At 45.4% G+C, this 20,359-nt stretch overlaps 7 protein-coding genes across 7 annotated transcripts; 4 read left to right on the top strand and 3 right to left on the bottom strand.

Moving 5' to 3' along the window:
• Window positions 1-486: 486 nt before the first annotated feature.
• On the bottom strand, window positions 487-2,373 carry LCP9604111_2418 (alpha/beta hydrolase; the record flags this gene model as incomplete). Its single annotated transcript, XM_039069893.1, has 2 exons — window positions 487-618; window positions 1,588-2,373. The coding sequence occupies 2 exons, from the start codon at window positions 2,371-2,373 to the stop codon at window positions 487-489; spliced, it is 918 nt and encodes a 305-aa protein (XP_038932545.1).
• Window positions 2,374-2,897: 524 nt separating this feature from the next.
• Window positions 2,898-4,301, top strand: LCP9604111_2417 (cytochrome P450; the record flags this gene model as incomplete). Its single annotated transcript, XM_039069892.1, has 2 exons — window positions 2,898-3,866; window positions 3,933-4,301. 2 exons carry the CDS (start codon window positions 2,898-2,900, stop codon window positions 4,299-4,301), a joined length of 1,338 nt encoding a protein of 445 aa, XP_038932544.1.
• A 912-nt stretch (window positions 4,302-5,213) lies between these two features.
• On the top strand, window positions 5,214-6,129 carry LCP9604111_2416 (uncharacterized protein; the record flags this gene model as incomplete). The annotated part of the gene is made up of 2 exons (XM_039069891.1): window positions 5,214-5,623; window positions 5,682-6,129. The coding sequence occupies 2 exons, from the start codon at window positions 5,214-5,216 to the stop codon at window positions 6,127-6,129; spliced, it is 858 nt and encodes a 285-aa protein (XP_038932543.1).
• Window positions 6,130-6,992: 863 nt separating this feature from the next.
• LCP9604111_2415 (uncharacterized protein) lies at window positions 6,993-8,738 on the top strand (the record flags this gene model as incomplete). Its single annotated transcript, XM_039069890.1, has 2 exons — window positions 6,993-7,435; window positions 7,493-8,738. 2 exons carry the CDS (start codon window positions 6,993-6,995, stop codon window positions 8,736-8,738), a joined length of 1,689 nt encoding a protein of 562 aa, XP_038932542.1.
• A 1,485-nt stretch (window positions 8,739-10,223) lies between these two features.
• On the bottom strand, window positions 10,224-11,214 carry LCP9604111_2414 (uncharacterized protein; the record flags this gene model as incomplete). The annotated part of the gene is made up of 3 exons (XM_039069889.1): window positions 10,224-10,430; window positions 10,477-10,934; window positions 10,992-11,214. The coding sequence occupies 3 exons, from the start codon at window positions 11,212-11,214 to the stop codon at window positions 10,224-10,226; spliced, it is 888 nt and encodes a 295-aa protein (XP_038932541.1).
• A 3,734-nt stretch (window positions 11,215-14,948) lies between these two features.
• Window positions 14,949-16,233, top strand: LCP9604111_2413 (uncharacterized protein; the record flags this gene model as incomplete). The annotated part of the gene is made up of 2 exons (XM_039069888.1): window positions 14,949-15,405; window positions 15,473-16,233. 2 exons carry the CDS (start codon window positions 14,949-14,951, stop codon window positions 16,231-16,233), a joined length of 1,218 nt encoding a protein of 405 aa, XP_038932540.1.
• A 1,944-nt stretch (window positions 16,234-18,177) lies between these two features.
• On the bottom strand, window positions 18,178-19,629 carry LCP9604111_2412 (CAZyme family GT90; the record flags this gene model as incomplete). The annotated part of the gene is made up of 2 exons (XM_039069887.1): window positions 18,178-18,596; window positions 18,660-19,629. 2 exons carry the CDS (start codon window positions 19,627-19,629, stop codon window positions 18,178-18,180), a joined length of 1,389 nt encoding a protein of 462 aa, XP_038932539.1.
• Between the last annotated feature and the right edge of the window lie 730 nt (window positions 19,630-20,359).

Genomic DNA, 20,359 nt, shown 5'->3' with positions numbered 1-20,359 from the left:
CAAGAGGCTGATCTCTCTCGGAAAGGCAACATGATCGCCTTCAAATGCACCGCAGAGTGTCAAAGTCAGGAAGATGTCGCTAGCCTAAGTAGAGATAGATAGAAAGCCTGGGCCCATCCACTTGAAGCCGGGCAGATTGTCCAAACTTAGGTAGAAAGGCATTAAATCAGGAGAGTTCCTCGAGTCTCATATTCTGTAGGCTCATCTCTATTCGAAAAAATCCACCGAGGATTATTGTAATATATCAAGTTGGAGAGCACTATTGTTACAGCGATTTTACTACTGTCACAGTGGGCTAATCCTAATTAGGATCCATCCCTCTAAAACGGGAAGTATCTAATTGGTCTGTGTTTTCCAAAACCCAACCACCAAACTGTCAAGTAAAATCTTGAACAGCTTTCGCTTCATTGAGCTACATATTGTCCAGCTTAGGATGCTTCTAAGAACGGTGAGGTGTACTTATTTTTGTATAAAAAATAAAAAAAATTATAGTGCATCATCCGTGAATCGAACACGGGCCTCGTCGATGGCAACGACGAATTCTACCACTAGACCAATGATGCTAGTTGATATATTACGGTCAACTATTACAATACACAAGGTAGTCAGTACTTTCCTCTTCCAATGTTAATTTCTATTGACTGCTAGAACTGTTAGAACTGTTCATTTACTTTTTTTATGATATGGAAGCATACTAGATTATTTCTTTCTTTCGGTACGCGTAACATTCCTTATAAGATAACTATTACATTCACAAATACGAGTTTGATTGAGGAAATACATGTAGTGCCTAGGTATCTTTGTATAGACATGAACGAAATCAGCTTGGCGGCACAGTCAAAGGGTGAATTCCTGGCATATCACACGACTACGTAGTCACAAATGGATATTCAGGTGCTCAAATATCATCCCGAAGTCCCTGGGGAACTCTCATCGGCCATAATGTCAAAGTTCTCTATGGCAGAGAATATGCTCGATGGGTCCATACGAGAAATGAACTTTTTCGACTCCTCCTTCTTCAAAGAGCCCAACAAAAGCCTCCCGACACCCGCACAGGTGAGAGCTTAAAAGAGGCTTGGGGGATGCACAGGTGTCCTAGATACAGCGTCAATTCTTGAATAGGCATAATGTAGGCAATACCCGCTAGCAATGATTCCAATTGCTGATAGTTCTATGGTCCGCTTAATCTGACAATGTCTTTTATGCCGAAGAACTGCGTCATAACAAGCGGTAGATATCCCCTGGACCGTTTCCAATAGATCGTCGGAAGAGGTAGTATTCAATGAACTTTCCATCTTGTTATCATTTTGTCACCATCGCTACTTCTAACGGGCATTTTAAAACCTAACAGAAAGCCTTGAACTTTTTGTTGAACATCCGTTGAGCTGATACCAAAAATACATTAATTGATTCTACCTAAGTAGACCTCCAGAATCTCCTCCCCCAAGTAAATACAAGTATACACCTTCCTAATATATGACCAATAACCAGCGGGAGTCCAAAGCTGAACCATGTGAAAGGCTGCGTGATCATGGCCCTCGGCGCTACTATCGCATCGCAAAGGCCATTTTCTGTAGCTTGATTTACCCCTAGCTTCCCCGTAAACGCCTCAACAGCCTCTAGCATGATCATGACCGTCATTTCTGGTTGACTCAGAAAGGGCGAATGACTCGTTTGAAGCTCCCTATGCTCCACCCTGCCACCAATTTCCTTTGCCATGCCAATATTTATGCGTTGTACCACTACCGGCAAACCTCGGTCCTCGACGGTGCCAATATACCAAACAGGTACATCTCTCCAACCGGCGTATGTGTATTCCCCGCCCTCGAACAGTGCTTTGAGGCTTTGCGTAGTAAGTTGCGAAACCCAGAATTCTGCCTCGTCTGCTGGCAAGTCGTGATAGAAGAGCTCACGCGGAGAAGTGACAAGTTCGGCATATCCGGTCTCATTGTTGACCCGCCAGGATGGAGGGGGATGGCCGAAAAACGGATCCATGAAGGCAAGTCCACTTAGGGTAAATCCAGAGGCTATGAGAATTAGGCCAATAACATAGCCCGTTGTCGAGATTTGATTTTGGGTTTCGGTGAAGTCTGGCTGCGTGAGACCCTTGATGGCACTATTGCCAACCATGCCGCCATAGGAGTGCGCAACGACGACGACATTGCGACTGTGGACTGTCTCGGACAAAACAGCTTCACGTGCAGCATCAAGATCATCTTTGAAGGTTGCAGCTGGGTTTCCCGTCGTCGAAGGCAGAGTTATGGAGATGCATTTCAACTTATGCTGGTCTTGGAGGAGCTTGATGACCTTGTTGTAGCATGTAGGTTTATGCCAGGCGCCAGGTATGAAGACGAGCGTCGGTAGAGTGGACATTTCAGAGTATAGGCGATACTCCCAGAAATGTTGTATATTTATTTCTGTAGGATATAGGGCTTGGATAAGAATTAAGCCGAAGACATAGGTGGAGTCACGTACTTTCATTGGTCAATGCGGTTCCTGCGGCTCCGATGCCAGGCGGCTCCGTTCTGCACAACATACCAAGAGGGTTCTATCAATCGTATGGCAATTTGTTATAGAGGTTGAAATAAAGATGACCTTAGTTATTCATATATATTGATATATCCTGTATCTCGAACTTTAGGACACAAATATATATTCTTCTTTTCTTGAGTCTTCTGTTATTGTGAACAATACCAGGAGCCTGAAGGCAACAAGCCGTCGAAATCATGTTGACAACCATTTTCCTCCTTGCTATACTCTTTTTCTGCATTTTCCTCTTAAATATCATTCGGACGCTCTATTTCCATCCACTTAGCAACCTCCCCGGTCCGAAAATATGGGTTGCCTTTCCTATCACTCGTTTTATTGCCCTTTCCCAGGGTCGATTGGAAACCAAAATGCGAGATTTTCACGAAAGATACGGTGAAGTCGTTCGTTTTGGCCCAAACGAAGTCTCTTTCATCACCGCTCAGGCATGGAAAGACATATATGGTCATGGCCATCGACAACTACCAAAGGTGCTGCATTCAACCAGTAATCCGTCCGACATTATTAGCGCCAACGATGCAGATCATAGTCGTCTTCGCAGGTCCTTGGCACATGCCTTTTCTGCGAAAGGCCTGCAATCCCAGGAGCCCATAATCACGAAGTATGTGGATCTCTTGATTGAAAAGTTGAGAATCATTGCCGCCTCGCCCATTCCGGAAGCCGATATGGTAAAATGGTACAACTTGACCACTTTCGACATACTTGGAGATCTCGCCTTTGGCGAGCCATTTGGAGGATTGGAATCTTCTAAATATCATTACTGGGTATCGACCATCTTTCAGGCAATCCGAGGCATGTCCCTTGTGAGCTTCAACGATGCCTATCCGTTTTTGTTCAGAATATTGTCTCTCTTTGTTGATTCGAAAAGCCTGATGAGTGCACGGAAAAGACAAATCGAATTTAGCAGAGCCACTATCCAGAAACGTCTCCAATTTCAGGGTGACAGAGAATGCACAGATTTCATTGACAGCATGCTGCGGCAACGCGGAGATTCAAACAACGAGATTACCGAGGAGGAGTTAGAAGCGAACTCTAATGTCTTGGTCATTGGTGGCAGCGAGACGACAGCTACTTTACTTTCTGGAATTACTTACTGGCTGCTGCGAACGCCACACGCCATGGAAAAACTCACTCGTGAAATAAGATCTGCTATGAAGACCGAGAAGCATATCACAATCTCAAGCACCGCAAATCTGCCATACATGCTCGCATGTCTCAAGGAGGCATTGCGAATTTATCCACCAGCGCTCTCTGGACAGCAGCGGATAACGCTTGGGCCTGGACCAACCAATATTTCGGGCTACGTCGTGCCCCGAAATGTAAGCACCGTAATTCAATTGATATTCCTGTTTTCTTTCCACCGAACAATGGCTGATGTTTAGCAGACGAAAGTATCGGTCCATCAATATGCCGCATATCAGTCACCCATGAACTTTTATGCTCCAGACAAGTTTATGCCCGAGCGTTGGCTAGAGGATGCCAGAGATGACCTATCCTCGCCTTTCTACAACGACAATCGAGACATCCTCCAGCCGTTCTCAGTGGGACCAAGGAACTGCATCGGGAGAGAACTAGCATATAGCGAGTCACGAGTGGTTCTTGCACGGGTTCTTTGGAGCTTTGACTTGAAACTTCATGAGAAAAGCGGGGAATGGGACAAACAGCGTTCTTACTTATTATGGGAGAAGCCTCCGTTAATTTGTAAGCTGAAGCTGAGTGATAAAGATATCTGGAGAACAGCCCATGAGACCTAGCTGGGCTTTTGCTAAGCAAAATCAATTCAGCATGGATTGGGCGCCCGCCCTTCACTTATATATTTCGTTATAGTTATGACAGCATATTCTCTTCAACGTACTCTGAATAACTCCGAATAAAAAATTATAGTAATATCATTTCCTTGCAATAATCTCTCTGTCTTTACAGCCACTGGAAACTCATGTTCTCTAATAAAAAGGCGTTTCATATTCTTCCTTGGACAGATTTCGATACTTCTAAAAAGCTGGACAAGGGCTGCCTATTAACGGACCCGACGTACCCGGTCCCAGATGCTGTCTTTCCACTGTTCTGATCAGTGCCAGTCCCCTAGGCTGCAGCACTACTGTCAGGCAGTTTCGGATGATCAATCAAATCGCTGCGATAGAGGAAGGGATGGAATCGAGGACATCTGATTGGTAAGAAAATGAGACTAAGCATCTCGATGTGGAGATTTTAATTTCCGCCATCACGTGACATGAGACCGAATCGACAGCGAGTTTACCTACTTCACCGTGCACACCTGGGAATGCTGTATATCGTAGAAGTGATACGTATTCTTAGTCCTGCCCAGCTCAAAAAAACATCAAAAACATCAGTTTGGCCTCATCTATGGCCCCATCCGATCTTTTCGCTGTGGGTCTTGCGGCTTAAATTTCGGAATCGCCCCTGAAAATTTGGGGCTATCTACTTTTGTAATAGCAGCTCCATAGTTAACTAACTAACAAGACTTAAAGTTCGCTAATAGCTGTTGAAGTGTTGAAAATTCTGGGTATTTATAGGCTGCGAACACCCCAGTTCACTTTCGCACGGAGTCTATTCTTTCTGTCGCCGGAGACGCACCTCATTTCTCACCTTTCATCTGTTTTTATTGCTCTTTGGAATTCTTAACAAAACGATACCCCACCAGCATAATGTTATGCCTCTTCGCGTTTGCCGCTGCTTTGGGTCAGGCGACTGCTACCTTCAGTCTCGATACTGCCGGTCCTAGTTGGGACTATACAACCAAGGACTTGGCAAAGACAACATCACAGGCTTGCAAAGAGGCCTACAGCGCCAGTATCAACTGCGATGAAACTCTACTCAAGATCGTGGCGTCTATGGATCCTGACTTTGACCCGCAATCTTCCGATTTGGAAGCTATGTGCACAGCGACATGCAGTGTTTCATTGTCGCAGTACATCAAGAATGTTAATGCTGCGTGCAGCAAGGATGGCGACCTAGCTGGACTTGCCAGCGGCAATAATTTGATTTACGAGGCTCCCGTTGCCACAGTGGGCGAGGTTTTCCAGTACAAATACGGCCAAGCTTGTGCCAAAAGTGGGTGAGTTCGATACATTGTGGTTTCCTTACGGTATATGCATATGTTGATATTCTCGCAGGTCTGATTACTGCTTCTTGACTTATCCCGCTAGTGACGACTGGGCTAGAGAAGACTTCCCATGTAGCGACGAGTGTGCAATCAAGTTCTACCAAAACGCACACAAGCAACCTGGCTCTGGATATTTCTTCAGCTACTTTGTTCTTGGTAACCAATCATCGTACTGGGAGGAAACCTTTGCCGGTGGATGGGAGACTGTGGTTCAATGCGGCGATGGCGGAAGTGATGCAAGCTCCGCTAGCACGAGCGCAAGTTCGACAAAGACCGATGTCGTTGATATTTCATCTTCAACCAGCCCAATTAGCACCAAAATGGCCGATTCAACACCCTCAACGCCGACTGCATCGATGAACTCGATGACATCCACCACACCGGCTCGGGCTGCCTCTGAGGCTACTTCAACCACCGCAACTAGTGGCGCTTCCAGGCTCAGAGTTCCCTTCTTTTGAGATTTAGCCATAAATGTGCACCCTAGATATTTTCTAACTTAATATAACGATGAAATCTTGAATCTTGTCTTGAATCTTGTTTCGAGGATCCAGGTCGATCCCCCTGGGCCCATGTCCTGACTCACAAAGCCTGAAAATTTAGACCGAGTCTTCTATGACTACAACATTCTAAGTAAACCAACTAATAATATGTAACTATTGCAGTGAGGAAAATCGGAATCCCCACCTGCCATCTGGAAAGTATTTGATCATGACTACTACCGCACCGCAGCCAGGTTGACCCAACAGTGTGCTCTACAGAAGTTGATGGTTGCTCCGCTGGCCTACGCAGGCGTTTCCACAGCAAATAGCGCCATTGTCGCAAGGCCATCGAGGAGCTAACGATAAATGCCCAAAGCATCGAGGTGCCGAAGTTGATAACCCCTAAAAATCCTGAGAGATCGATGATGACTATTAAAATTTTAAATTTATCATAACATGGAGCAAGATGCTTGTTTGATACCTAAAACTGTTCCATTTCTTTTTGAAAGCATGGAGATTTGAGAAATGAGAGTGTGCGTTAGTACGAACTGGCCTGGAACCGTAATTTTCTACTTGTCGCTCATACTTTATCAGTCTCTCTAGATGAAACTCATTGCCACTATGAATAAATCAAAAGATATGCGGTCAGTTGCAAGCCCTAATAGAGCGCCAAGGCTTCATAGCTAGTATGTACTTACATGCGGTCACCTGATATTCGGGTATGAATACCATGTATCATTACGGAGTATTCCTTGACAGTTTCTTTCCTCTACAACTATTTACACATGTTCCGCTTTTTTCAGTCGCATTTTTTTCCCAGGAGAAGTCTCACATCACGAAGAATGCCGTTACAAAATCTTCCTCCTGAAGTGCTCGTCAAAATTATCAACAGTCTCCCTACTATGGGGGATGTTGTGGCCTTGTCGCACCAAAATCGAGGACTGCATAGTATCAGCGATGTCTCCAATCGCCAAAAATATCATGAATTTCAGCTTGGTCGAGAAGGACAGGAGAGTTTTACAGTTCAGCTGCAGGCTGGTCAGAACATGCTGCTTGAAATCTTGGCCAACCCCTCTCTCGGAGGCTATCTTCGTCGCCTAGTCTTGTATGGGAGTGAAACGGGCTCCGGCTTTTCTCCCTACGAATCCGAGCCCGTTCCTCAACGATCGTTTTCTCCGGAGGATATCCACAGACTCAAGCAGGCCCTCAAGAAGGCCGGCGTAGAAAAAGTCCAGGATAGAGAATCTATCCTATCCATCCTTTGGCAAGATCCGCTCTACTTTAGGTAATTATTTTCCCTCCATGCACGTCTCTTAATGTTATATGACTTACTCTGAAATAGGTCTCCCTCTTATCCGAAAGCAATCGAGTTCAGAGATGCGCTTATTATGATGCTAGCCGCAAATGCCCCCAACCTTGAATCCCTATCTATGTATCCCATAGAATTCCCTCAAAACATGCTCAAGTCACTTCTCCAGCGAGCTTCTAAAGCAGCACCCGGCTCAGTTCCATACTGCCAAAATCTCAAGGAGATCAACTTCCACCCAGATGATGCTCGAAACCAGGGCACGACATATGTGGAAGATCCATACTACGATCGCCTAAACGTGGTACGAAAACTGCCAGCTATTGAGTCCGTCACTTTCAAATTAGCATCGTGGGATAACAACGCAGGACTACCACTTCCACCGCACTGCGCCAATTACAGCAAGATTAGCTTCACACACTCCTTGATGCAGGAATATGATCTTTGTCGAATCATTGAGTCGTCAAAAACACTAAAGAGCTTCACTTTCACCGTAGATGGGCGAAAGGACCCGGAAGGGGGTATTACTATACTAAGCGTGGTGCCATTACTTCAGTCCCTTTGGTTTCATCGACATACCCTAGAGGTACTGGATCTTGACATGGAATCTTGTACGAATTGGCAAGAGTTTTATGATACGAATTACCAGCTGGATGAGAACGAAGGGCTCGATGAGGATGAACAGAAATTTTATGAAGAACAATACGCAGATGAGCTTCGTGATCTAGCCACTCACAAGCTAGAAGTTCCACCATCCTGTATCTCATTGAAAGATTTCCCGAAACTCAAGAGTCTCAGTCTCGGTGTCCACACTCTATGCTATCTTGCGCGGGGTGTAGGATCCAGCCGGGATCGATTCCCCGATGGTCGGATCAGGCCTCAATCCTTCAATCTAATTGATCATTTACCTCCCAATCTCGAATCTCTGTGTGTTTATGGACGGGGAGAGGGGCCGCATGGTTTCAAGTCGTCTGTCCTAGAGTCTGATCTAGATGTGGATGCTCAACTTGAACGACTATCGCGCGAAAGGGATTCCAAATCATTGAAGATCCTTGAAGGCATTGCTACTCCTATTCCAAATGGAAAGGTAGTGGATGACTGGGCAGATAATAACGATCGAACGCTTTATTGGAAGGATCCAGATGATAACAGATTTGACGATGAGGAGCGCATTATGCTGGAAGCGGAGGAAAAGTACAAGAAAATATTTGCTTGCATGAAGGACAGCGACCCCTACAAGCCTATGTTAGCTCGATATCTAGCCACATTATCTAAAAAATAGGAATATATTTGCCACCCGTCGGAATAGTCGGAGAGAATTATAAAGTGATTAATTCTTTCATCTTTGTACCATTCTTATAGGCGGTATGTATATTCCAGCATAAATCTCGCTCCGGGGTACGTACGACCTTCTGATTTATAATTGCTTCGCTTCGCTCCGCAATTAGTAGGGCGATTGTCACCGGGTTCTCACCCAGATTCTTATTCTGTCTATAGCACACCTTTTTACCCCCGTCGTGTGACCATAAAGCGGCGCTCACCCAATTCTCACCCTGCCTATCATTGTTGTACTCAGCCATTTATACAACCTAAATCTCTCACTCTATCTACCTCTCCCACGAATGTGATGATACATACGACCATAGGGTGTGGAAAACAGGGCTTCCCGTCCGCTCAGCCGTACTTAAGCCACATATTCTGCACGGCCAATACTCAATGTGCCCTCAGCACCTAAGCGGCACTCTAGGGTGAGTTCGGGTGATATGGGTGAGAAGTCTTGAGACTGGGGTGAGAGAGGTGAGAACGGGGTGACAATTCTCACCCTTGAGGTGATAGGGGCCAACTCACTCCAAACCAATGTCAGTCCTAAAAAAATACAAATAGTCAAGCCCCGAGGCGCTTCTCTTACTCTGCCATGATTTTCTTTGAATTTCTTTACCAGCTAAAATATGTTCTCCGAACAGAATATCCCGAAAGCACTCCAGGAGCGTCTTGAGATTCTATAAGGATCGCATGGTTTCTATTGGATAGTACTAGATACTAACTAGTTAACTATAAATTGCCAGCGGAGCCGATACAGAAATACAGAGAGTTGAAAACCCATTCATTAGACCCCTTAGTTCCGCAATACGTCTTCAACCAAGAGTATAAGATAACTAGAACCCGGATAGTTTGCCTGCACGCTCCCCCTCTCTCTTTCTCTTCGCGTCCATCAACACATACAGTGTTTTCTCTATTAGATCTTCATCTGTATTGTATCTATCCATGAAATGTTCACGAATAATCCCTGAGAAGTTAGAACAGTTATATTGCGTCCCGAAACTGGTGTCACTACCTACACTCTTCAATTGGTTCTCGGACTCTAATGCCAAGATATACCATTGATATACAGTGACGGTGCATAAGTTTGAACACCCTAATACTGCCCGCCCTAACCTCACCAATATTTAAAAGGTTGATCGGCGCATAGTGCGAACGGGGCAAGGAAAAAAAAGGACAAGATTCGGTGAAGCGCAATACTCGAACGACTCCTCAAAGGACCTTAGTGTCTGGCCAGGACCTGAAGAACTCGGTGAGGCCCTAGAGATCGGGTATGGCTACTTTCTGCAACACTCGTGTAGCCGATTGAATATGATCATGCGGAATCAGGATACAAAGGGAATCCATATGGAGAAAATAAAAAAACTTTTGTTCGAGGGAATCAGGGTATAAGAATAAAAAAAAAAAAAGAAGCAGAAAAGAACAGGGACAGGACAGAACAGAGCAATCAGAATTCTTCCTCATCGTCATCTTCCACCGCCTCCTCATCAAACTCCATATATGATTCAGCAGACGCCTCCTTTGAGTGGGTCTGAAGTGATGTTCCCTCTGACTGAGCGGGAGACATGGTCGCAGCAGTTCGGAACATATGCACAAGTATTCCTACCACCTCCTGATAATTTCCGTGACGGGCAGTAATGATATACTCTGACCACTATTCAAGTTAGAATATGTATGATTTCATGGTATAATTTACTCACCTCCGAGTCATTGTTAATCTTCAAGAACCACCAACACTGGCCATCAGACACAACACCATACACAGTTGCATCTTTCTTCTGGAGGTCTTTTCGACGTCTGTGAACGCAACCCATGTAGCCGAGAGTTTGAGAGACCCCGCTTGTCACAGATTCAACTCCCTTCGTTTCAACCACAACAACACTGACAGCCACATCCTCTTCATTGCCGTACCACAGGCTATAGTCAGGGCGCCCAACAAGGTCGTGCTTGGTGTCCTTATGCATGACGGGGCCATAACGCCAGAGGCCTTCGGCATTCAAGTTCAAGTCGTTCATGTTCATGTCTGAGGAAGTGGTGCTAGGTTGCGAGGTGACAAAATGATGGGCGAAGATGAGGAGGTTGTTGAGAGTGATCCGGGTTAACGCTTCATTGGGTCCACTTTTGCCAAACGCGTCTCTCGTCATGTCCATCCATTCAGCTTGGTCAAATCAGTTATGTGTTACATTGACTTGAACATTCCTTAAGGGATACGTACCGCAGACGGGGGACAGTTCAACCGGAGTTCTGTTACAGAACTCAAGGTTGTCCAATGAATGAGTGAGCTTGAGTAAAACTTGGACGTCGCCGATATTCAGGGAAGAGATTGCGATCGTTGGTCGCTCAAACTGGCCTTCCTCAAAGATTGATGTAAGGTTTTCAATATAGGCCTTCAGCTGGGTGAAGGATAGTTTTTGTGTCTTGCTGTGGAGGTCGAGCATGGCATCTTTCATTCTTTGTTTAGTTGGCGTTCTTTTCTTCGCAACTTTGAATGGTGTCATCTTAGACAAGCCACACGAAGGACAAGTTGAGTTGAGATGAGTTAAGCTAGCTTAATGAGCCAAGCTGAGTTGAGTTGCGTTTGAGTTACGATGAGTAGATGAAGAAAAATCTTAAGCTGAAACGCCAGGAGTGAAGAGGAGAGTTGAGAAGAGTTGAGAAGAGATGAGTTGGGATAGTGAGAGGAAGAAAATTTTCGAGAGGAAACGCCAGAAGTGAAGAGTATTAAATACTGAAGCTCTACCTACAAAGGCAAACATTTCCTAAATAGGCTTAGTAGCAAACTCATTTCTTTGTTTAATGATAATGCTGCCTATTTCCTAGATAGGCTTAGTAGAAAATCCAAGTGGGGCAGTTAGTTGTTCCAAGGTTGCAACCCTTTTCTGCATTATTTCGTGTAGCGTTGTCAGGGGCCAAACTGGGATCCACTCTTTTATCCCAGTTTGAGGCGGTATCAGAGGGCAGATGGAGGTAGACATAAATACCTTCATCTTTCCCCCTAAGATCTAGCTAGCTAGTAGGAGTTAATTGAGTTATTTTCCTAGCAGTGGAACCTTATGTAAGCCTAGTTGGCTATTTGTTATTAATCCCGGTTCGGGTTAGAACGGGTAGCCTTACCTTTTAGCCGCATAGTTGGTGACCGACGTAGGGAGTCCTACACCGTATACATTTCCCACTACCCTAGATCGCTTAGATCTTATTGGGAGGATCACGTGATTCCACGTGATGCCTCCATATGGTAGATAGTCCTAGCTAGCCTCTCCTCCTATTTCTCTTCTCTTGTAACGGGTTAGACCCGCTTCTCACTATATGGCCCTGCCATATAGCCTTCTCCCCGTACTTTATGGCTGAATGTAGGGATCGCGCTTAGATAAACAACAAATCAGGCACACATTTGATGTGACAAGATTATTGATTACAGATTGCTTTGTGGCTATGTATAGGTGCTAAGATGGCTAATGCCTGAAGGGTATGTGATGGTCCAATTATTACAAGGTTAATTTTGATCATGGTTACTCGGCTCGAGTGGTCGCGCGAATCGCGCGTCAGGGAAGATCTCACCTGGCCCACCTTCCCATCTATAATCAACTCAGCCTGCTCACTCCCTGCCGCGCGACTCAAAAGCGGCGCTCACTAAATTCTCACCCGGGCGGCATCCACCCGACTAATGGCCGCGTTTGAGCCTCACTCAAAATGGTCGGGCTGGCCAATAGTTTAGTCTAGCCTAAAGCTTTATGCGGAGAAGTGGTACGAATTTCGTCAGTGATATATGAGCGCTATCGGCTGCCATATGTCTCGTTTCCTATACCCGACACGTCACTGCCCAACAAATCTCATTTGGGCAGCGACGTGTCGAGTAGCGCTTCAAACACCGCCTTGTGATTACCCCTCACTTTTAGAAGTAAATGAGGGGTATAGTTCTCCAGTCTTTCCCACCTTGGCTCAAATACCGTCTTCTACTTCTTATCAACTTGCTCAATATTGTTTCTGTTTCTTCTCCTATACTTCTTTATTTCACATAGCGTAAAATTCTCTCCTTGAAGGACTTGGGAGTATAAATTTCCTCCATAACCAACCCAGACCCAAGAACAACAATGTCCCACGGCGGACCAGGCTTCCTCTACTGCCGCTACACCTACCGCTGCCCCTGGAAGAGCAAGACCGACAACATGACCGGGACAGAAGAGGTATGCCACACAGCCATATACACCCCCGTCACGAAACAAAGCGACGAGGGACAAACTGCGTGGTTCAAGAACCGCGCCATGGATTCAATTGAAAAGGATGTTACCAAATGCTTAGCCAATGTGGATCGTAATAAGAATGAAAAGACCTATGAAAGATTCAACCGAGTTCATATTAAATAGCAGGAGTTTGGGTATCGTGAAAAACTGCCTCCGCATACGGAAGGGAAGACGAAGGGGGAGCCATTTGGGAAGCAGATTTAGAACTTTTTTTTCGTCTTTCTTTTCTTTTTGTATTTTCTTTTCTTTTTCTTTGGAATCGGGGAACGGGTTCGAATATTAGCAAACTAAAGGATGGATTGGATTTATGCGTATATGCTAGACATAAACTAAATTATCTCGTCAGTCAACAAGCTGAATGCTTCCAATTGTCACTCCTATATCCAAGTGACAGCCCGGGGGCTTAATCAGCAACAGAGCTTGTAAATAGTGACTTTCATTACTTGCTCACTTGCCGGTTACCCATGATGTTCTTTCGATCGGTTATCCGGTTATCAAGTCAAATTGGTGAATGCTTTTTGAAGGGTTTCCAATGTACAGCGAACGGAAAAGTAGTGCGAGTGAATTGTCAGGATGACGAAACACGGTTTGAGCAATGTAAATGGGCCAAGAGTCTTTGGCAACTTTTTTTTTGGAGGGGTTTTGGGTGGAGATCAAAGAGGCGGGCATTCGGGGACATCAATGTAGAGCTGGACGATTCAATCCAATTTAAGACAAATGCTCCACTTCCGTAATGGATTTCCCGATCTTCTCAAAATCTGTCAACTTCGGACGAGGTATGCCTGCGATCCAGAGAAAACCCATTATTGCCTTGCTTCGTTGGTGGTATTATATTAGCCAAGGAGAATGAGCTTTGGGCTGAGTTCCTCGGGCCTTTGTATCAGTAAAATTCTTGTGTCCTACCCTGCATGGGCTGCCAACACATACCTGCATGATCTGGCCTTACCTTGTGTGTACCTTTTGTCTAGTTATCATGGAGCCTCTAGGGTATGGCTGTCCTTTGCCGAATGGGAGATTGGCGAATAAGGAAAAGATAGATGAAAGACTCTGCAGGTGATTCTAAGAGCGATGTTGTTTTGTGAATTGTAAAGTGATAATTCAGCTACCCATAGGATTGTGGTGAGTACGCCACTATATGAAACTTTAGCGCTAACGAAAACCACACGTGTCCTGGACATAATCCATTGGATGGTATAGCACCACGTGAATTCGCTGCTCACAGCTTAGAAGCACCATCTGTCTTGGAAGCGGTGATACGGTACCAAATTATGGAAGGTTTCTGACAGGACAGCAACTGATAGGAGTCCAGGATTACCAGGGATATCACATTTTGCTTCCAGCACACTTAGAATTGAGCGGCGCAGATTCGTCTTCCCAAACCGAAAACTCCTCAGAAGTGATAACCAGCTGAAATATGTAATAAGCCATCTACTGACTCATGCTGCATTTCAATCCTTGACACTAAATTGCCATTCAGGGCACAGATGGCATGTTTCGACCACTTTGCAGGACAACTCATACTTGCATTACCCTACTTATCCCTTATCCTCCGCATATATAAGATGTAGTCAGGCTTCCTCTCATCTTAATTCTTGATACCTTTCCTTGAAAATTTTATGAGAGTCACTTGATAGCTGGCGAAGTTGAAGACTGAAACATGGCAAAAAAGAAAACGAAGCAGCGTAACTCGAATGAGGAGCCTAAGCGACTCCTTACCCCAGAGGTCTCTCCTAAAATTGACTACTATCGACCTTTGTCATCGTGAGTTCTTCGAATAAGTCAAAACTAGCGTTTTCTGACCTATTTACTGGCCCTACGAGTTCCCTCTCGTCACCTTCATTATAGGGAGCAAGCAATATGGCATTCCCGCTTATTTCCTTCGGAATTACCTAAAGCTTACCCCTTCCTCTCCTGGGTCATCGACTATCATCATGCCTAATGTTAATGAAGATGTCGGGTATACCGTGCTGCACTTCTTATATACCGGCGGCTACGAGACAGTCAGCTCGCCTCTTGATGAAGGTGTATCAGATCTCGCCAGAGAATATAAGAGGAGCGTTCTAGTCTATTATGCATTAAGGACTTGGGGCCTAACTGACCTTGAAATCCTTGCTAAGCAGAAGATGGAGCACTTAGATAAGGACCTTCCTATTCTTGAAATACTGCGGGTCGTGAGGGACGTGTTTTCAAGACTTCCTGCAGATGAAACCTGGCTTCCAAGTTACATTCGAGGAAACCTGCAGCGACTACCAAAGCCTGAAGTTGCAGGGCTTGACTTACACGCATTTTACAATATTCTCGGCCAGGACCATCAATTTGATAATGCAGTGATGAAGATGATTCTCGAGATGCTATCTATTAGCTTATGTTCTATGAAAGATCAGCACGGTAAATTATCTTCAACATATTCAACATATGGTAATCAGACTGAACTAATTCTTTTGGGAATCATTAGCAAAGATACTGAACGGCATCATTTCAGAAGAATCCCCTCTTCGAGGGCCATCCCCTGAGGATCCTGAACCTGTCCCCGAAGAGCCTGAGCCTGAGCCTATCTTCGAAGAGGCTGTACCAGAGCCTGCCTTCGAAGAGGCTGTACCAGAGCCTGCCTTCGAAGAGGCTGTACCAGAGCCTGCCTTCGAAGAGGCTGTACCAGAGCCTGCCTTCGAAGAGGCTGTACCAGAGCCTGGCTTCGAAGAGGCTGTACCAGAGCCTGGCTTCGAAGAGGCTGTACCAGAGCCTGCCTTCGAAGAGGCTGTACTAGAGCCTGTCTTCGAAGAGCCTGAGCCTGAGCCTATCTTCGAAGCGGCTGTACCAGAGCCTGTCTTCGAAGAGCCTGAGCCTGAGCCTGCCTTCGAAGAGGCTGTACCAGAGCCTGTCGTCGAATCGCCTGAACCAGAGCCTGAGCTCGAGCCTGTCCTGGAAGAGTCTCCTGCTGAGGGAGGTAGCGAACAGTGGATCATTCCTCAAGTGTCTGCTGATACTGACAGCTGGTCGCGCGCTTCTTTGTCACCCGGTGATACGTCTAATACTGAAATACTACCAGAGGCTACTGATCAGGGCTACATAGCGAGGATCTCATGGTCGGACTTAAGTCTGTATGGGAATTGGGCAAATATGTCCTCAAAGAAAAGAGCTAAAAGGGCTAGCAAGCTTAGGTCTAGAGGACTTCCTGTCCCAAGCGAGACTGGTTTCATTTCAATAGTTGCAGATTGAGGGTGATTTGGAGAAGCTTCGGCCGCGCAATTTAACCATTTACTTCCTGTTCATAGATTCGTACAGTAAAGCGCCAAAATGAGATATATTAAATCTACAGATATTGAGGTAATACTTGGGCCTGGAGCAAATTGGGGGTTTAGCTCCTCAATTTATGGGAGGGTAAGAACGAATATAAGGGGCTTATACTGTACCAACTCGACCACCCTCTTATATGATCAGTTCGGTATTACCTTCCGCCACTTTGAAGTAGCACGACCTCCCTAGCACTTTGGTGGAGTCGCCCGTACTCTCTACCACCTCTCGTTCCCCGGAATTATAGGCCCTGTGGGAAAATTATTCCTACTCTGGGAGCAATAATTATTGTGCCTGGGGACCATGCCATGTATCATGGGGCCAAGTATGATTCTAGGAACGCTAAGGGTCCTGTTAGTGGGATCTTGAGCAGGTAATCAACCAATATCAGATATAAAATTTAGAATGCGGGCAATTTGACTGATATCTTTACACGATATTGATATAGTGATTTATATTCACGTTAACCTCATTGCCGAAAAATGATCATTACAATGATTTGAACACAACAGCTCATGAATTCTCTGAGCCTACTGAGCCTAGAGCCACCAGGGCTCCATTCGGCTTCTAATATAGAATGGGGAGATAGGGGGGATGAGGACTGGGATTCCCTGGTCTGCCGAAGTAGGCTCGGGGAGACGACTAATAAGGTTAGTACAATTTAGCCACTACAGAAGCCATAGAGACCTACTTAGCCATTGGCTAAAATGGTTTAATGAAAATAGGAATTGATTGTAGGTTAGAACGTGAGAAAAGATAGGTGCTGTTGCTGAATTGTGACAGAGTGAGAAGATGGTTAAAGAGAAGGAAGAACGTGAACGAAAAAATGAGGTATTTCCATCTATGCGTAGTTAGCTATATTTCATATAATATCTTTGCTGTTCACATCCGAGTTCTTTTCCTCCTGGCTTTTTCAAATATATCGCGGCTGAAAGCCGAAGATGGAGATGAATGGGTCGGTAGGACTCAGAGATGCTTGTTCTTCACTTGCCAAATGAAATAAACCCACGAACTATGGATTAGTGAGCCGCAGCACTTGATATAGACTTGAAAAGAGAAGCTAGTTGAATCACTAGAATAAGAATAGTAATAGGTAGCAAAAGGTAAACAATAGGATATAGTTAGCATACTAGAAAATAATAGTATATACGACCATAGGGTGTGGAAAATAGGGCTTCCCGTCCGCTCAGCCGTACTTAAGCCACACGCCGGTGAGTTAGTAGTTGGGTGGGTGACCACCAGCGAATCCTCACTGTTGTATGTTTTTGGCTTTGTTTTTGCCACATAAATCTATTTTCTTTACACGGCAATTCTTGACTCTTTGCAAACGTTGCAAACCTCGAACCTTCTCGCTTAGCAATCTAGCAAACAATCTATGTAATGAGATAAACGATGAAATCAGTAAGCGAGCAAGTACATAAAGCATATGATAGCGATCTATTGCAGGTCGTGACAGTTCATATACAAATTGTACGGCATTCCATTATAGATCCTCTAATCATAAATTTTAGCCTTACTACAACCGCACTAGAGGGGACTCCTAGTTCTCTAGCTTATACTATATCTGCGTAATCCTTTACCATGATTAGATTCCACAAATTTTGTAACCGAGATAAAGCCGGAGATTGTATTTATCAATCAAACCAAGTTTAATAACGCTCCTAGGACCTATCTGTATAGTTTAGAAATTTTAGACGGAAGAAAGCAGATATTTACGTCAATAGTGCGTTTATTCACGGTACTAACTAGTGACCCACAGGGGAAGTTCTATATTCTCCGGTCTTACCGGAAGGCTCGGAATGGAGCGTCGGTGTGAAGGGACGAAGCTAGTCTGGATTGAAGCTAACTAGTTAAGCCGTTTGCTGTTATCTAAAAGCTGTTCGACATGTCGAACTTGAACATATCGTTACTGTCTAGCAACACAAAAGATTCATACCGAAGTCCCCTATTAACCGGTGGTTCAACGTCGCGTGTGACATTCGCCGAGACTTCAGCCCATCCCTCCCACAGAGCTCTCCAGTAGCATGCCTCAGCAGCTGGGGTTAGGTATCTTTCTCGAAAGGTTTTGATACTGTTATTGGCTATACGCTCTGCCTTGTCCGGGTTCTCCAACAGTTCGTCCATGAGATTCGGAAGATCGGAAAAGTCTCTCTCGACTTCCACGTAGTTCTGTTCCGGACCGGACGATACGAGGAGATAGTGGTGATGTTGGATGTACTGCAGCTTATGCGCCACAATAACGGACCGACAGGCTTGTCGGTATTTAAGCGATGCCGAGTATGCGCGGCCTGAATATCGACGATATCTGTCAGCCTTGTATAGCAAATTTGGGTTGTGAAAAAAAAACGTACCTTCAACATGCGCGATAAACATGGTCCGACAGTGATCCTCCATCGACAAGAAGTTGACCTTCTTGCTCCAATCCAACTCCTTCACATCACCCCAAGGCTTACCCCGGGCAATGTCCAAGAGCGTCCGACGCAGCTTTGGTGCAAAGCTCAACTTACCCCGCCAGACCAGCTTCCGTTCTTTATCCGCGAATTTCATATTAGATTCAGCCGCCATGATGCTCTGTACGACTTGTCCGTATGGGCCGATGTTACTCTTGGCCCAGGACCAGTATCCGAAGTCGGGCATCAGAATGACCGACTCCTCAGATGCTTTTCTTGATAACACCCAGACCGGGTGGCTGGCCGCATCAACGTCATCCACGCGATCTTCGATCGAGAAGATAAACTCGATTGTGGGGTGCGAGGTACGATTTGAGGACGCAGATAGTGCCCGATGGATAGACCCTAGAGTACTAAGGATCTTGCGCCGATGATCATCCCATTTTGCTCTTGTCGCCACGACGTACAATTCTCCGTTGGAGATAATAGCGCGGGCCATACCATCTCGGAATGGGACCATGCTCAGATCGTTTCTTGATATGCTCCCTTGCGACTTCCAATACGCAACCCCTCGCTGGATGTCCTGGAAGAGACCGGGGAATGCTGCCTGACACTGAATCTGGCTCAGGCCTAGGTTTTGGTCGTCTCTTCCGTATTGGAAACTCCAAGTTTCATGGTGTTCTGGTTCCAATAGCGGTGGCGAGGCTAGACAGGTGAGGCAGTCGGCGCATTGAAATGAAGTAGATGATTGGCAGGTGCAGTGACCTGCTGGGATAAGTTGTGTGAGGAGCTGGGGCACATTATCACGGTCTGAGTTCATCCCAAACCATATTAAGTAGATAAAAACACCACAAGCGCCAATGGCGACTGTGGATATCATCCGCCGAAGGGAATAGTGACGGTAACACCACTTGTTCCATGATTGGTGCATGTTGAGAAGCTTGAATATGACGAGAATGGTAAGTGGGATACCTGGGGGAAATTAAGGAGAACACCAAAAGCCTCCTTCAAGGCAGAAGAATAAGCCAGCTCAGAGATTGTCTTAGTCTACATGGGGAAGAACTAGGGACAACGGAGACCTTTTCCCTAGACAGGTAAGGGTATGATCCACGAACGGGTCACCTAGTCCACATTTAGATGCAACTAAATGACCCACAGGACCAGCCCCTCTAACCGTTTTGACCAACGGGATCTGAACGAACGGGATCTGACATTTATGAGCTGTCAGTTAATGCCGAGCTAAGAACCACTAGACCCACTAGCTAAGACCGCCCAAATGTAACCCTAAAATCCTTTTCCTATCCCAATTAGGGGGGTTGGCCTCAAAAGTGAAGCAGCAGCCAAATGTTCACCATGAGAATTCTGGGACGGTTGGTACATTTGAAAGAGCTTTAACCCCGGATTACTTTGTCCTAGTCTTTAAGGACCAATGTGACATTATCTCCAACAAGATTGTCGGCCGCCCCAGGGCGTCCTATAAATCTTTCAACGATGCTGTACTTAGACATGAATGAATTAATCCAAAATATAAACGTGACCAGCGTAGCAAAAATTCCCGACTCCGACTGGTGGTCATAAAATTGCAAATCTCTAGGGGTATAATGCTGTTTAAGTGACGGAAACAATCAGAGATTCTGTATGACACTTGATTCAACGAAGTT

This window comes from Penicillium roqueforti, assembly GCF_015533775.1.
Source record: "Penicillium roqueforti strain LCP96 04111 chromosome Unknown scaffold_02, whole genome shotgun sequence".
In the NCBI taxonomy this organism is placed as follows: domain Eukaryota; kingdom Fungi; phylum Ascomycota; class Eurotiomycetes; order Eurotiales; family Aspergillaceae; genus Penicillium; species Penicillium roqueforti.
This window is presented reverse-complemented; position numbering and strand designations above follow the sequence as displayed.